General features: G+C 50.3%; 1 protein-coding gene and 1 long non-coding RNA gene across 2 annotated transcripts in view; both read left to right on the top strand.

Moving 5' to 3' along the window:
• LOC139233049 (uncharacterized) overlaps positions 1-17,618 on the top strand; it is a 95,702-nt gene extending 78,084 nt beyond the window's left edge. The window contains exons 3-4 of the mRNA XM_070863569.1: positions 123-367; positions 17,379-17,618. Of these exons, the coding sequence (XP_070719670.1) occupies positions 123-367; positions 17,379-17,618 (485 nt within the window). The remainder of the gene's footprint in view (positions 1-122; positions 368-17,378) is intronic.
• The window catches only part of LOC139232941 (uncharacterized), a 251,097-nt gene that overhangs the window by 99,409 nt on the left and 133,757 nt on the right, over positions 1-17,931 (top strand). The window lies entirely within an intron of this gene.

Raw genomic sequence — 17,931 nt, 5'->3', positions numbered from 1 at the left:
CATTTACCCCTGTAACCACATGCCTTTCCCACTTTACATATAAATGTCCTATGTCACCTCCTTCTTCCCTTCCTACCCCCTCCCCTGCTGCTAACCACATTTCTGTTGCTTTGGGCTGAGAGATAATGAGCCAGAAGTGCAACAGCCTGTCTGTGAGGCATCCACCTCCAACGACGGGAGACACGAGGAGGAAGGGGAGGACAGTTCTGCACCAGTCTGGCAGAATCCACCTGCTGCAGATGGTGGGGACACCACCTTGGTGGATGAGCTGATCTTCCTTGTGTTTGACGAGCCTCAGGTTCCTGGGCACAGAGGCCTCCAGCAATGCTCTGCGCGAAGGGAAGCTCGGGAGCCAGCTCACTGGAGGGTGAGTTGGCGCCTGAGTCCTGCTGAGTGTGGCTCAGGTGTGGACCTGATTTGGAGGCTATGGCGACCGAGGTTGGGGGAGGCCACCTCCAGCATTGCCCGTGCCTCTGAGCATTCCATCGAGCCCATCCTTGGCAAGTACTAAAGGATGTTGGAGTCGATGAGCAACCGTGAGGACCCAGAGGTGATGCCGCATGCCATGGCTGACGTGGCAGCAGCTATTACACCACAGGCCGAAGCAATGCAAGGCCTTCATGATATGATGCAGTCACTGATTGGTGACATTAATTCTCAGTCTGCTGCGTTGCAAACTCAGTCTGCTCTCATGTACACTCAGATTGATGCCACGCAAACACTGACTGCCGCCATCCTCTCTGGATTCCCCACAATCCAACGGGGAACTCACAGTGCCAAAGCAGGCCAGCAATCTGTGCTCCAGTATGAAACCACAACGAGGCACATTCTGGGGACAAGTCACTCTGTGACCTTGACTCTTTATTCACAGGACTCCAAAAGCAGTGACCCTGCGTGGGACCTCCCTTTTTATACCTGAGTGATCAGCTAAGGAGTGTCTCCCATAAGTTCACCCCTTGTGGTCAAGGTATGCATCTGGGTTGAGTGTATACAGTAATACATTGGTGGTTACATTGTGGTTACATACATGACATCACCTCCCCCCACAAAGTCTTATTGGAATCATTGGTTTAGTCTTTCAGGTGGTCTGCGCTCCCTCGTGGAGCGCCGCAGTTGGGGCTCTGGTTGTTGGACACTGACGTGAGTGTCTGTCACTTGTAGTGATTCTGGCCTGTCCGGGCTAACCGCAGGGACTGTGCATTCTTCTGATTGCTCTTGTTGCTCGTTCACTGGCGGTGTGGTGAGCTCCATCTCATGGTCTTCTTCAGGTACCTCCGTGTCGATGCTGAACCTTTTTTTGACTTGGTCCAGATGCTTACGGCATATTTGACCATTGTTCAGCTTTACCACGATGACCCTATTCCCCTCTTTGTCAATTACAGTGCCCTCAACCCATATGGGCCCCATGGCGTGATTGAAGACGAATACAGGATCATTTATTTCTATACATCTCCCCCTCGCATTACGGTCATGATACTCGTTTTGTGACTTGCGCTTGCCCTCAACTATGTCGGTCAGGACTGGGTAAATGAGGGACGACCGAGTTTTGAGTGTCCGTTTCATTAGTAGCTCTGCGGGTGGGACCCCCGTGAGCGAGTACGGTCGGGATCTATAGGCCAGCAGGAGGCGCGAAAGTCGGCATTGTAGGGAGGGCCCTTGAATCCTGAGCATACCTTGCTTAATGATTCGGACCGCACATTCCGCCTGGCCATTGGAGGCTGGCTTGAATGGCGCAGTCCTGACGTGGTTGATGCCATTGCCCGACATAAACTCTCGGAATTCGTAGCTTGTGAAACATGTGCCATTATCACTAACCAGGATGTCCGGCAAGCCATGGGTTGCAAAGATCGCATGTAGGCTTTCCACGGTGGTGGATGACGTGCATGAATTCAGAATGATGCACTCGATCCATTTCGAGTACGCATTTACCACAATAAGGAACATCTTGCCCATGAACGGGCCCGCGTAGTCAACATGAATGCGTGACCATGGACTGGTGGGCCAGGGCCACGGGCTGAGCGAGGCCTCCCTGGAGGCATTACCCAGCTGGGCACACATCGTGCACCTGCGAACACAGTGTTCCAGGTACTGAATCAATTCCAGGCCACCAATGGTCTTCATCAGCACAATGCTTGGGTGCTCGCTGTGGAGTTCCCTGATGAAGGCCTCCCTGCTCTTCTGGGGCATAACTACCCGGCTGCCCCATAGTAGGCAGTCGGCTTGGATGGAGAGCTCATCCATCCGTCTGTGGAACGGTTTGACCTCCTCAGGGCATGCTCCGTGTGCGGTCGCCCAATCCCAGTCAGGACATATTTCTTAATCAGGGATAGGAGGGGATCTCTGTTTGTTTGTCCAGATTTTGATCTAGCGGGCGATGATGGGGAGCCTGCACTGTCAAAGGCATCGACAGCCATGACCATCTTGGCGCTTTGCTCCGCTGCCCCCTCAGTGGTGGCCAGTGGAAGCCTGCTGAGCGCGTCGGCGCAATTTACAGTGCCGGGCCGATGCTGGATAGAGTTGTTAGAAGCAGCCAGCGTGAGAACCCATCACTGTATGTGAGCTGATGCGTTGGCATTGACAGCCTTGCTGTCTGACAACAGGGATGTTAATGGCTTGTGGTCCATCTGTAATTCAAACTTCCTACCAAATAGGTACTGATGCATTTTTTTTACACCGTCGACACATGCAAGCGTTTCCTTCTCGACCATCCCATATCCCCGTTCTGCTTGAGAGCGACCTGGAGGCATAAGCCACAGGTTGTAGTTGACCCTCAGCATTGCCCTGCTGCAACACGCACCCAACCGCATAGGACGATGCATCACATGTCAGAATCAAGCTTTTACAGGGGTCGTACAGGGTCAACAACTTGTTTGAACAAAGTAGGTTTCGGGCCCGATCAAAAGCCTGTACCTGACAGTCTCCCCAAAACCAATCGCAAACCTTACGCTGGAGCACGTGTAGCGGCTCCAACAACGTGCTCAAGTTCGGAAGAAAGTTCCCGAAATAGTTCAACAGTCCCAGGAATGAACGCAACTCTGATGTGTTGCAGGGCCTAGGTGCTCGTCGAATCACCTCTGTTTTGGAATCGGTGGCCCGAATCCCATCTGCAACAATTCTCCTGCCCAGAAACTCAACCTCAGGAGCAAAGAACAAACATTTAGACTTTTTGAGTCACAGGCCTACCCAGTCCAGTCGGCGTAGCACTTCCTCCAGGTTGTAGAGATGTTCCTCGGTATCTCGACCTGTGATGAGGATGTCGTCCTGGAATACGATTGTTCCAGGAGTGGATTTAAGCAGGCTTTCCATGTTTCATTGAAAAATCGTGGCCGCTGATCGAATGCCAAACGGGCACCTGTTATAAACGAACAGTCCCTTGTGTGTGGTGATGGTGGTCAGTAGTTTAGATTCGTCGGCCAGTTCCTGGATCATATAGGCTGAAGTGATGTCCAACTTGGTGAACAGCTTGCCGCCTGCCAGCGTGGCGAAAAGGTCCTCCGCTCTCGGGAGCGGATATTGATCTTGTAGGGACACCCCGATTGATGGTGGCCTTGTAGTCGCCACAGATCCTGACAGAGCCATCCGCTTTTAGTACGGGAACGAAGAGGCTCGCCCAGTTGCTGAATTCGACAGGCAAGATGATGCCCTCTTTCAACAGCCGGTCCAGTTTGCTCTCGATCTTTTCCCGCATCACAAACTGCACCGCTCTGGCTTTGTGGTGCACTGGCCTGGCGTCCGGGGTGATGTGTGTCACTACTTTAGTGCCTTTGAAAGTTCCGACGCCAGGTTGGAATAGTGAATCGAATTGTTGTAGGACTTGTTAGCACGAATTTCGCTCCACAGATGACATTGCGTGAACATCCCCCCATTTCCAGTTCATCTCGGCTAACCAGCTCCTCCCCAACAGTGCGGGACCATTGCCCCGGACAATCCAAAGCGGTAGCCGATTCACTAACCCATTGTGTGTGACAGCCAACATTGCACTGCCTAGCACCGGAATTATTTATTTCGTGTAAGTCCGTAATTGTGTGTCAACACGTGCTAATTTGGGTCTACTGGCTTTAAATCGCCATAGCTTCTCAAATTGCTGAACGCCCATGAGTGAATGGCTGGCCCCATTGTCCAGCTCCATGCGTACAGTGATGCCGTTTAATAAAACCCTCATCATTGGTGGCGTTTTGGTGTATGAACTGTGAATATTCGCCACATGGACCCGCTGCACATCGGCATCCATCGATTTGCCCCAAAGATCATCCTGCCTCAAAGAACCCTCTTCTGGTCCATCCGCCTCATATATTAGTCTGGTTGCAGGCTTCCTGCACATTCGAGCTAATTGGCCACTGAGATTGCACTTCCTGCAGACAAACTGTTGAAATCTGCAAGATCTAGCTGAGTGTTTTCCCCCACACCTCCAACATGAGTCAAAGTTTCCATTGTTGGGAACAAAAGGGCTGTGGGCAGGCATTCCACGCTGACTGTCCCTTTGACTGCTCTTAAGTACCCTATTGGTGGGTGTCAATGGCATTGTCCACTGTGATGGCGTGAATGTCCGTTCAGCCTGCCATTGTCTCTGCTGAAGTCCTGCTCTGGGGTCTATTGCTTCAGACTGCCCCTGCCTGCCTGCGGGGCTCTGAGTCACATTAATGATGTTGACTCCCTGATCCATCGCCACCTTAGAGGCAGAATTGTGCGCGTATATTATTTTTGTCTCTTCCTCCCCCGCAATGAAAGTTTGAGCCATCAACACGGCCGCTTCCAAGGTCATATCCTTGGTCTCAATTAATTTGTGGAAAATTCCCGCATGACTGATGCCCTCGATAAAGAAGTCCCTTAGCATCTCCCCCTCTGCAGGCGTCTTTGAACTTACAGAGGCTGGCCAAATGCCGGAGGTCCGCTACGATGCTCTGTCCTTCACGATGTCAGTGGGTGTAAAATCTGTGTCGGGCCATGTGTATGCTACTCGTCGGTTTGAGGTGCTCCCCAATCAATTTGCTAAGTTCTTCAAAGGCTTTGTCCGCTGGCTTTTCAGGTGCTAGTAAGTCCTTCATGAGCGCGTAAGGCTTAGGTCCGCAGCTGGTCAAGAGGTGAGCCCTTCGCTTGTCGGCCTCTGCATCCCCCAGCCAATCTTTCGTAACGAAGCTTTGCTGAAGCCTCTCGACAAAATCGTCCCAGTCTTCCCCAAAACAGTACCGTTTCTCTGTGCTACCGGTGGCCATTCTCGTGGGTCATGAATTCCCGTTTCTCGTCAATAATGTAAAGTCCTTACTCTACAGTATGAAACCACACGAGGCACATTATGGGGACAAGATCACTCTGACCTTAACTCCTTATTCACAGGACTCCAAAAGTAGTGACCCTGCGTGGGACCTCCCTTTTTATACCTGAGTGATCAGGTAAGAAGTGTCTCCCACAAGTTCACCCCTTGTGGTCAGTGTATACAGTAATACAGTGGTGTTACATTGTGGTTACATATATGACACAGCCGATTGCTCCGGATGCTGAGGCTCTGCCCTGGGGGAGTGGCAGTGTGTCGATGGAAAAGGAAGGTGCTGACCTTGCTCAAGATGACGGCATTGCAGCCCCCACCACTGCCAGTCTGCCTTTGCACCTGCCGTGGTCTGCACCCCACCCATCCCAGCTTGCTGCTGCCCATGCTGAGGTGGTACAGTCCGCAGCCGGCCCTTCCAGGCCCAGAGCTGCGCCAAGGCATCCTGCTAGACCGTCTACCGTCTCTGCCTCACAGACACAGCAGTCTTCAAGCAGCCTTGCTGAAGGCACTGCTGACACATTAAGGAGGAGCAGTAGGCGTGCGAGGGGGGAAAATTGGAAAGGGTGGGAAATGTGCGAGCAAGTCCCAATAAGAACTTTTCCGACCATGGCCAGATGTTCACATCTTGTAAATATAATTGTACATATTTTGTTGCTTTGTCTTGATATAATATGGTTCATGGGAGCTGGTCTTGAATTTCAAAGGGGGGGGGGGGGCGTTTGTATATATAATCATGAAGTTGCTTGTGTGTTATGCTGTTTCAAGGGGCATTTGTTACATTCTTTATTAGCTGCTGGTGAAGGGTTATTGGTGTGCTGCTTGAGGACACAGTTTTGTTAGAGATAGTAGAATGTTGATTTGACCATTTGCATTGCCGTCATGCGTATTAGTTGAGAATTTCATAGCGATGTGACTTTGAGGCGCAGTCGTCATCTGGTCGTTGATTCATCGGAATCGATGCAGGATGAGGCGCTGATGTGCGGCCCTTGCAGCGGCAACATTGGCATGGTGCCTCCTCCGTGGCTGCTGATCCTTCTCATATGCCTCGCCATGCTGTGCATTGTCATGTTCCTCTTCCTCTTCCTCCTTCTGAAGTGGAGCTGCGATTCCCAGTGGCAGTGCTTGGGCCCTCATGATGGCCAGATTTCGGAGAGGAGAGGAAAGTTGAGTAGGTTTGGCCTCTACTCATTGGACTTCAGAAAAATGAGAGGTGATCTTATCGAAACGTTTAAGATTATGAGGGGGCTTGACAAGGTGGATGCAGAGAGGATGTTTCCACTGATGGGGAGACTATAGCTCGAGGGCATGATCTTAGAATAAGGGGCCCATTTACAACTGAGATGAGGAGAAATTTTTTCTCTCAAAGGATTGTAAATCTGTGGAATTCGCTGCCTCAGAGCTGTGGAAGCTGGGATATTGAATAAATTTAAGATAGAAATAGACAGTTTCTTAAATGATAAGGGGTTATGGGGAGCGGGTGGGGAAGTGGAGCTGAGTCCATGATCAGATCATGATCTTATTGAATGGCGGAGCAAGCTCGAGGGGCTGTATAGCCTACTCCTGCTCCTATTTCTTATGTTCTTATGTGCAGCATACAGCAGACCACAATGAAGAGCGAGACTTGATCAACGGGGTACTGAAGGCTGCCTCCAGAGTGGTCAAGGCATCGAAAACGCTGCTTTAGCACGCTGATAGTCTACTCTGAGGTTCCGTGTGGCCGCATGGCTCTCGTTGTACCGATGCTCAGCACGGGTGTTGGGGTTGCGGAGGAGTGTCATGAGCCACGTGGCTAGAGCATAGCGTTTGTCACTGAGCAGCCAGCCGCGACATTTATGTTGGGGCTGGAAGAGTCGTGGCACAGTGCTCTCCTGCAGGATAAAAGCATCGTGTATGCTGCCAGGATAGCGGACATTCGCAGCGAGGATACACTGCCAGGTTAGGGGGCATTCACAGAGGATGCGCTGCCAGGATAATGGGCATTCGCACCGAGGATGCACTGCGTGTGGTCGCACACCAACTGTACAGTGAGAGAGTGGTAGCCCTTGCGGTTGCGATTGCGAAACTCCTCCGCATTCTAGTGTGGTGTTCGCAATGCCACATGGGGGCAATCAATGGCGCCCTGAGCCATTGGAAAGCCCGCTATCCTGGCGAGCCCACATGACTGTTCCTCCTGTTTCTCCCTCGTCATGGGTCCATTCCCCTGCGGTAGAGAGCGTCTGTGACCTTGTGGATGCAGCAATGAGCAGCAAATTGCGACATGCTGCAGATGTCACCTGCTGCAGCCTGGAAGGAGCCGGAGGCATAAAAACTGAGCGTTACAGTGACCTATACTGCGACAGACAGCGAAGTCCTGGTCGCAGTATCAGCCTACAGGTCTGGCTGTAGGAGATGGCATAGCTCGGTGACTACCTCCTTGCGGAACCGCAGCCTTCTAACGCACTGCTCCTCAGACATGTCTAGGTGTGATAAGTCTCCCGATAAACCCGTGGGGTAAAGGCCTCCTGCCCTGAAGTCTATGGAATCTCCTCCGTCGTGGCGCCACATTCACAATCTCCCTTCTCTGTAGACGCTGTCTACCAATTGCTTGGAGGAGGCAAAGGTGGTGTGTTAGCACTGCACCCATCTAAATGCACACCTGAAATCTAACTTTGAAGACAATCTCCCGCAGCAATTCAAGAGATACATGCACTGTGCTATGTGGAAACATAGCACTCACTGTGACCGCTGAGTAACTCGGTTGCTCACCCCTTTAAATACCCTCCCGGCATCGCCCAAAGAAGCTGGAACCAGCTGCTTTCTCTGGCATGTTCAGCGGCGATCGGTAAGTGAGGCGCACAAACCGAAGGGGTTCGTGTCCGGGGCGCTAGCGGGGCATTGCAAGCATACTAACGTCATGATCTGGCTGGCGTTAGAGGGCGAGGAGATAACTGTTAGCACCACTGGTAAAAGTGAACCAAATTTTCCAGGCGACGCTAAAGTCTCCACGGCCAGGCATTAAATTATGAGCGACGGATTACTGCCATTCCAAGGCACTAATGCGAGGCGATACCCAACCGAATTTCACGCCGATAGAAAGGAAAGTGTTATGAGTTGGAAATTTGATGATAACTGTTCCTGATCTGGTATTGGCAGACAACTGGTATAGTGCAGCTGGTTTTGTAAACCTTCTGTGGCACTGCTTTTGATAGGAGGTTAGCTTACATTGTGGGTAATTTTAACCCACAAAAATAGATGGGTTTGGTTCAGGTGGGAGGTTCAAATGTTAAAAATCTGAAACAGGAACTCACTTCACCACACACCCACCCACTTCCAGTTTTAACAGGCGGGATGAGGGGTGGGTGACCAATCAGCTTGCAGGAGGCGGGTCGGTCGTTGAAACTTTTTAAGGAGACAGCATGCATAAAGTCCTTACTCTACAGTATGAAACCACATGAGGCACATTCTGGGGATAAGGTCACTCTGTGACCTGAGCTCTTTATTTACAGGACTCCAAAAGCAGTGACCCTGCGTAGGACCTCCCTTTTTATACTTGAGTGATCAAGTAAGGAGTGTTTCCCATTAGTTCACCCCTTGTGGTCAAGGTGTGCATCTAGGTTGAGTGTATACAGTAATACAGTGGTGTTACATTGTGGTTACATACATGACATCACCTCCCCCCACAAAGTCTTATTGGAATCATAGATTTAGTCTTTCAGGTGGTCTGCGCTCCCTCGTGGAGCGCCGCAGTTGGGGCTCTGGTTGTTGGACACTGACGTGAGTGTCTGTCACCTGTGGTGATTCCGGCCTGTCCGGGCTGACCGCAGGAACTGTACATTCTTCTGATTGTTCTTGTTGCTCGTTCACTGGCGGTGTGGTGAGCTCCATCTCATGGTCTTCTTCAGGTACCTCCGTGTTAATGCTGCATCTTTTTTTTAACTTGGTCCAGATGCTTATGGCATATCTGACCATTATTGAGTTTGACCCCATTCCCCTCTTTGTCAATTACAGTGCCCTCAACCCATTTGGGCCCCATGGCGTGATTGAGAATGAATACAGGATCATTTATCTCTATACATCTCCCCTCGCATTACGGTCATGGTACTCGTTTTGTGACTTGCGATTGCCCTCAACTATGTCTGTCAGGACTGGGTGAATGAGGGACAACCGAGTTTAGAATGTCCGTTTCATTAGTAGCTCTGTGGGCGGGACCCCCGTGAGCAAGTGCGGTCGGGATCTATAAGCCAGCAGGAGGCGCGATAGGCGGCATTGTAGGGAAGGCCCTTGAATCCTGAACATACCTTGCTTAATGATTTGGATCACACATTCTGCCTGGCCATTGGAGGCTGGCTTGAACAGCGCAATCCTGATGTGGTTGATGCCATTGCCCGACATAAACTCTCGGAATTCGTAGCTTGTGAAACATGTGCCATTATCACTAACCAGGATGTCCGGCAAGCCATGAGTTGCAAAGATCGCACGTAGGCTTTCCACGGTGGTGGATGACGTGCATGAATTCAGAATGATGCACTCGATCCATTTCGAGTACGCATCTACCACAATAAGAAACAGCTTACCCATGAACGGGCCCACGTTGTCAACATGAATTGGTGGGCCAGGGCCACGGGCTGAGCGGGGCCTCCCTGGGGGCATTACCCAGCTGGGCACACGTCGTGCACTTGCGAACACAGTGTTCCAGGTCTGAATCAATTCCAGGCCACCAAACGTGTGACCGGGTCTTCGTCAGCCCAGTGCCTGGGTGCTTGCTGTGGAGTTCCCTGATGAATGCCTCCTTAACTTCTGGGGCATAACTATCCGGCTACCCCATAGTAGGCAGTTGGCTTGGATGGAGAGCTCATCCATCTGTCTGTGGAACGGCCTTACCTCCTCAGGGCATGCTCCGTGTGTGGGCGCCCAATCCCCAGTCAGGACACATTTCTTAATCAGGGATAGGAGGGGATCTCTGTTTGTCCAGATTTTGATCTGGTGGGCTGTGATGGGGGAGCCTGCGCTGTCAAAGGCATCGACAGTCATGACCATCTTGGCGCTTTGCTCCGCTGCCCCCTCAGTGGTGGCCAGTGGAAGCCTGCTGAGAGCGTCAGCGCAATTTTCAGTGCTGGGCTGGTGCTGGATGGAGCAGTCATAAGCAGCCAGCGTGAGAACCCATCACTGTATGCGGGCTGATGCGTTTGCATTGACAGCCTTGCTGTCTGACAACAGGGATGTTAATGGCTTGTGGTCCGTCTGTAATTCAAACTTCCTACCAAATAGGTACTGATGCATTTTTTTTACACCGTCGACACATGCAAGCACTTCCTTCTCGACCATCCCATATCCCCGTTCTGCTTGAGTGTGTGACCTGGAGGCATAAGCCACAGGTTGTAGTTGATCCTCAGCATTGCCCTGCTGCAACACGCACCCAACCGCATAGGACGATGCATCACATGTCAGAACCAATTTTTTACAGGGGTCGTACAGTGTCAACAACTTGTTTGAACAAAGTAGGTTTCGTGCCCGATCAAAAGCCCGTTCCTGACAGTCCCCCCAAAACCAATCGCAACCCTTTTGCAGGAGCACGTGTAGCAGCTCCAACAACGTGCTCAAGTTCGGCAGAAAGTTCCTGAAATAGTTCAACAGTCCCAGGAATGAATGCAACTCCGATGTGTTGCAGGGCCTGGGTGCTCGTCGAATCGCCTCTGTTTTGGATTCGGTGGGCCGAATCCCATCTGCAGCAACCCTCCTGCCCAGAAACTCAACCTCCGGAGCAAAGAACAAACATTTAGACTTTTTGAGTCCAGTCGGCATAGTACCTCCTCCAGGTTGTGGAGGTGTTCCTCGGTGTCTCGACCTGTGATGATGTCGTCCTGGAATACGATCGTTCCAGATATGGATTTAAGCAGGCTTTCCATGTTTCGTTGAAAAATTGTGGTCGCTTATCGAATGCCAAACGGACACCTGTTATAAAGAACAGTCCCTTGTGCGTGGTGATGGTGGTCAGTAGTTTAGATTTGTCGGCCAGTTGCTGGGTCATATAGGCTGAAGTGAAGTCCAACTTGGTGAACAGCTTGCCGCCTGCCCGCGTGGCGAAAAGGTCCTCCGCTCTCGGGAGCGGGTATTGATCTTGCAGGGACACCCGATTGATGGTGGCCTTGTAGTCGCCACAGATCCTGCCAGAGCCATCCGCTTTCAGGACGGGAACGAAGGGGCTCGCCCAGTTGCTGAATTCGACAGGTGAGATGATGCCCTCTCTCAACAGACGGTCCAGTTCGCTCTCGATCTTTATCGCATCACATACGGCATCGCTCTGGCTTTGTGGTGCACTGGCCTGGCGTCCAGGGTGATGTGTATCACTACTTTAGTGCCTTTGAAAGTCCCGACGCCAGGTTGGAATAGTGAATCGAATTGTTGTAGGACTTGTGAGCATGAACTTCGCTCCACAGATGACATTGCGTGAACATCCCCCCCCATTTCTAGTTCATCTCGGCTAACCAGCTCCTCCCCAACAGTGCGGGACCATTGCCCGGGACAATCCAAAGCAGTAGCCGATTCAGTAGCCCATTGTGTGTGACAGCCAACATTGCACTGCCTAGCACCGGAATGATTTATTTCGTGTAAGTCCGTAATTGTGTGTCAACACGTGCTAATTTGGGTCTACTGGCTTTAAGTGGCCATACTTCTCAAATTGCTGAACGCTCATGAGTGACTGGCTGGCCCAGTGTCCAGCTCCATGCATACAGGGATACCGTTTAATAAAACCCTCATCATTGGTGGTGTTTTTGTGTATGAACTGTGAATATTCACCACATGGACCTGCTGCACCTCGGCGTCCATCGATTTGCCCCAAAGATCATCCTGCCTCAAAGAACCCTCTTCTGGTCCATCCGCCTCATATAATTAGTCTGGTTGCAGGCTTCCTGCACATTCGAGCTAAGTGGCCACTGAGATTGCACTTCCTGCAGACAAACTGTTGGAAATTTCAAGATCTAGCTGAGTGTTTTCCCCCACACCTCCAGCATGAGTTAAAGTTTCCATTGTTGGGAACAAAAGGACTATGGCCAGGTATTCCACGCTGACTGTCCCTTTGACTGCTCTTAAGTACCCTTTTAGTGTGCGTCAATGGTTCCATCCTGGGCCGCATTGTCCACTGTGATGGCATGAATGTCTGTTCAGCCTGCCATTGTCTCTGTTGAAGTCCTGCTCTGAGGTCTATTGCTTCGGACTGCCCCTGCCTGCCTGCGGGGCTCTGAGTCGCATCGATGATGTTAACTCCCTGATCCATCGCCGTGTTAGAGGCAGAATTATGCGCGTATATTATTTTTGTCTCTTCCTCCCCCGCCATGAAAGTTTGAGCCATCAATGCCGCCGCTTCCAAGGTCAAATCCTTGGTCTCAATTAATTTGTGGAAAATTCCCGCATGACCGATGCCCTCGATAAAGAAGTCCCTTAGCATCTCCCCCCTGCAGGCATCTTTGAACTTACAGAGGCTGACCAAATGCCGGAGGTCCGCTACGAAGTCCAGTATGCTCTGTCCTTCATGACGTCGGTGGGTGTAGAATCTGTGTCGGGCCATGTGTATGCTACTCGCTGGTTTGAGGTGCTCCCCGATCAATTTGCTAAGTTCTTCAAATGTTTTGTCCGCTGGCTTTTCAGGTGATAGTAAGTCCTTCATGAGCGCATAAGTCTTTGGTCCGCAGCTGGTCAAGAGATGAGCCCTTCGCTTGTCGGCCGCTGCATCCCCCAGCCATTCTTTCGTAACGAAGCTTTGCTGAAGCCTCTCGACAAAATCGTCCCAGTCTTCCCCAACACAGTACTGTTCCTCTGTGCGACCGGTGGCCATTCTCGTGGGTTGTGAATTCCCGTTTCTCATCGCCAATGTGGTTTCATACTGTAGAGTCCTTACTCTACAGTATGAAACCACACGAGGCACATTCTGAGGATAAGGTCACTCTGTGACCTGAGCTCTTTATTCACAGGACTCCAAAAGCAATGACCCTGCGTGGGACCTCCCTTTTTATTCCTGAGTGATCAGGTAAGGAGTGTCTCCCACAAGTTCACCCCTTGTGGTCAAGGTGTGCATCTAGGTTGAGTGTATACAGTAATACAGTGATGTTACATTGTGGTTACATACATGACAGCATGCTTCCACTTTAACATGGTTTCTATTTTTAACCCATGTTGGCCAGATTTCCTGGGCCTTGGGAAAAAGAAAGCGAGAAGGACTGGATCCATTGCGTAAGTGCCAATTTACAGCACTGCTTGTGGGCCAGGAGGAGCAGGAGTGTTTCCTCCCAGGCCCAACAAACTAACCTGTAAACCACCTCCCCCATTTCTACGATTCCCCCCCACACCCCCATCACCAACGCCCCATCTCCCCGACCCCCCCGCGATCTCCGGCTCACCCCTCGACCCCCCCTCCCCGTCTCCCTCAGCAATCTCCGATTCTCCCGCGATCTTCCCCAACCCCCCACCCCCCGTGCAATCATCCCTGACACCCCCAGCCACGTTCTACCCACTTCCCCTCCCCCGCAATCTCTACCCCCAACAATCATAAAATTTACTTGATCCTCGGTTATAGCCTTTACTGGAGAACTTTCCTGCCCGACAGGCAGTCAAGCCTGTCAATCAGGCTGGCTTCTGGGCAGTGAATGTGTTTAAAAAAAAATACGCCGCCCTGGAATTAAAACTTCTGAGTTGCTCGACCATAATTCCTCCACCCCCCCACTCCTGCTCCGAAGCTCCACCCAAGTGAATCTTGGGGCTATTGTGTCTAAAGGAGCCAGGTGTACAAACCCTGGGCTGGGACTCACCATCCAACTTCTCCAGCTTCGACCAGCTCCAGTTGTCCCAGCAACCACAGCCTTTGGGAGAGAGAGTGCCAGACTGCAGTACCCCTGTACTTCAATGGCTGGCTTCTGTTAAAAGGATTCGATAAAGTAGATATGAAGGAGTTATTTTCTCTGATGGAGGAAATCAAGAATGAGGGGACATTAAAATATATCTTAAAATTAGAGCTAGGCCATTCAGGAGTGAAATGTGTACAGTTTTGGTCTCCTTGCCTATGGGAGGATATACTTGTTTTGGAGGGGGGCGAAACGAATGTTGACTAGATTGATTCCTGGGATGGGGGATTGTCCTATGAGGAGCGATTGAGTAGAATGGACCTATATTCTCTGGAGTTTTGAGGAATGAGAGGTGATCTCATTGAAACATATAAAATTCTTAGTATCTACCCTGTCAAGCCCTCTAAGAGGCTGATTTCCCCTGCTGGAGAGTCTAGAACTTGGGGTCATAGTCTTAGGATAAGGGGTCGGCCATTTAGGACTGAGGTGAGGAGAAATTTCTTCACTTAGGGTTGTGAATCTTTGGAATTCTCTTCCCCAGAGGGCTGTGGGATGCTAAGTCAATGAGTATCTTAAAGGCTGAGATCGATAGATTTTTGGGCATTTAGAGAATCAAGGAGATAGGGCGGGAGAGTGAAGTTGATGTAGAAGTTTAGCCGCGATCTTATTGAATGCTGTATGGCCTACTCCTGCTCCTATTTTTTATGTTCTTAAATCAGGAAGCATTTATTCACACAAAGGGTAGTGAAAATCTGGAACTCTCTCCCTCAAAGGCTGTGGTTGCTGGGACAACTGGAGCTTTCAAGACAAGAGATTGATAAGTTTTCGTTAGGTAACGGTATCCACGGATATGGAGCAAAAGCGGGTAAATGGAGTTGAGGTGCAGATCAGCCATAATGTAACTGATGGAACAGGCTCGAGGAGCTGAATGGCCTCCTTCTGTTCCTAATGTTCCTCAGAAGCAGGTGAGATCCTTGAATAAGACTTCCCCATTTCTTGTTGGGGAGATCTACCTACGATAAGAAGCTGCTTTCTTCTGTAAGATGTGAAGCAATAATGAAGCAAATGAGGGAGTGCAGAATGATAACTACCAAGCCCCACATGAGAAGGGGAGCTGGTAAGAGAGAGAAGTGGATGATGAGGTTGAGGTGGTTTGCTACCTTAGGAAAGTGTATCGATGGTCATTCATGTGTTGGAGGAAGGAATGATGTGCGCGGAAGCCTACCCTGCCCCTGCAGCCCTGTGCCGTGCACAGTGCAACCAGAGCTGACGTACTCAACAACAACTTGCATTTATATAGCGTCTTTATCACAGTAAACTGTTCCAAGACGCTTCATAGGAGTGGTATCAAACAAAATTTGACACCAAGCCACATAAGAAGATATCAGGACAGATGACCAAAAGATTGTTTAAAAGAGGTAGCCTTTGAGAATCTTAAAGGAGCAAAGAGAGGTGGCGAGGGAGAGCGGTTTAGGGAGGGAATTCCTGAGCTTAGGGCCTAGGTGGCTGAAGGTATGGCCACCAATGGTAGGGCAATGAAAATCAAGGTGCGCAAGAGGCCATAATTGGAGGGGCGCAGAGATCGCGGAGAAATCTCGATCACAGGGCAAGGCACATAGAATGCTCGAGAAGAGTCAAGAAATGTAAAGAGAAGCCTCAGAGAAGGCAACTTTGGAATTTATCAAATTGAAATGTGCAGGAACAGCTGAAGATATATCATACCTCTGCCAGACACCAACAATTCCACAGAAATAACAATCACAACAACAGCTTCTGTCAGGGAATCTGATTGCACTTGATCCTTTAATTCAACTAATGCCTTTAAGGCCAGAGAAAGGCCGGGATTGCACCGCACCTCATAGATACGTGCCAAGTAGTGCGCTGCCACAGGTGCCTGGCACACGCTCACTGTGTGCTAATGACATTCAAGATTAAGTTTGGGCACAAGGGTGTTACATTCTGTGGAGTGAGATTATAGTGTACACCACTCACATTGCACCCAGGGACTACCCAGACAGGAAAATCTCCCCTTTGGACTCAATGGGTACTTACACACTAATTCCGGTCTCACTGGGTACCAACAACAACTTGCATTTATATAGCACCTTTAACATGGTAAAACATCTCAAGGCGCTTCAAGGCGTTATCAAACTAAATTTGACACTGAGCCACATAAGGAGATATTAAGCCAGATAAATAAAAGCTTGGTCAAAGAGGTAGGTTTAAAGTAGTTTCTTAAAGGAGGAAAGAGAGATAGAGGCAGGGAGGTTTAGGGAAGGAATTCCAAAGTTTAGGGCCTCGGCAGCTGAAGGCACAGCCGCTAATGGTGGAGCGATTAAAATCGGGGATGCGCAAGAGGCCAGAATTGGAGGAGTGCAGAGATCTTGGAGGGTTGTAGGGCTGGACAAGGTTATAGAGGTAGGGAGAGGCGAGGCCATGGAGGGATTTGAAAACAAGGATTAGATTTTTAAAACCGAGGTGTTGCTTAACCAGGTGTCAATGTAGGTCAGCGAGCATGGGTGAATGGGACTTGGTGCGAGTTAGGATATGGGCAGCAGAATTTTGGATGAGCTTACGTTTATGAAGTGTGTAATATGGAAGGTCGGCCAGGAGTGCATTGGAATAGTCAAGTTTAGAGGTAACAAAAGCATAGATGAGGGTTTCAGCACTAGTTCCTGTCTCACTGGTGTGGCAGGTGCTGAAGTACTTTTTGCTGACTTCAAGGCTTCTGCACAAACCAGTTACTCAAAGACATGGTGCACCTGTAGGAATTCCCTTTGGAATCGTTGGCAACTTTAAACAATGCATCCTCTGCCTGGACCGCTCTGGAGGAGCCCTGCAGTACTCGGCTTAGAGGGTCTCACGAATTTTGGTGGTATGCTGCGAGCTGCACAACCGTACCCATGAGGGAACAGCCCTTGTCACTACCTATCAGGTGAGAAGCTGAGGAGCAGGAGCATGAGGAAAAGGAGGAGGTGGAAGACAAGTAAGAGGAAGGGAGGCTGCAAACTGGACAGCCCTTTTCTGCCCGTGCTGTACGTGAAGAATTAATTCAAGTGCGATACCAGTAACCTAAACTCCAATTCCCCATTCACCAGCAGTCCCAAACTCCTTACCTCTGTCACTGACCATTACATTGTATTCTTGGCTGCAATACAAAAATAAAAGCCAACACAAAATGCACATTCCAATCCAAATTTAGAAATTAAATCATGTCATATTGCAAACACACTTAAACTAATCACCCATTTGTATTCCCTAAGTGCCTGTCTTCTGTGTGCCTTTGACTGCCCCAGTGCTCATGCAAAGTGCTATCCCAGTGGGTGCAGAATGGCTGGAGGAAGGCTGCTCACTTTCAGTGGCGGAGACTGCAGATGGCCCTGGAGGACGACATCAACCAGCTGGCAGCAATGGAAGCTGAGATATCAGCTATCAAGACTCTATACCATGGTTGGTTGCACAAGTGTGTTGATGGAGCTGGCCACCAACTGAAATGGATTTGCTCCAAACTCTGCGCAAAGCCCCGTGCCAAGTAGGTGCTAGACTCTTCCATGCTTTTTGACATTGAACACAGGCTTTCTGGCAGGCTTCCCAATGCACCAAGCATTTAGATGTGTACTCCTATCAGCCTTCTTCTGCAGCCTGGCACATCGAAGTCCTCATCTGAGTCCTCTTCAGCAGAACTTGTGTGTGATCTTGCCCTCCAATGAGCTGACACCTGCACTATTCTTTCTCCCTGCCCTGCCTGCAGTGCACTTGTGCCCAGTGACTCACCATGTGCAGATTCCACCCCTATGCTATCCTCTAAGATACATGCAGTGTCAGTATCTGAGCTGGTGGCTGCGAGTG

The sequence above is a fragment of the Pristiophorus japonicus genome, chromosome 20 (assembly GCF_044704955.1).
Source record: "Pristiophorus japonicus isolate sPriJap1 chromosome 20, sPriJap1.hap1, whole genome shotgun sequence".
Classification (NCBI taxonomy): domain Eukaryota; kingdom Metazoa; phylum Chordata; class Chondrichthyes; family Pristiophoridae; genus Pristiophorus; species Pristiophorus japonicus.
The sequence above is the reverse complement of the archived record's forward strand: the minus strand, read 5'-3'. Positions and strand labels throughout refer to the sequence as shown.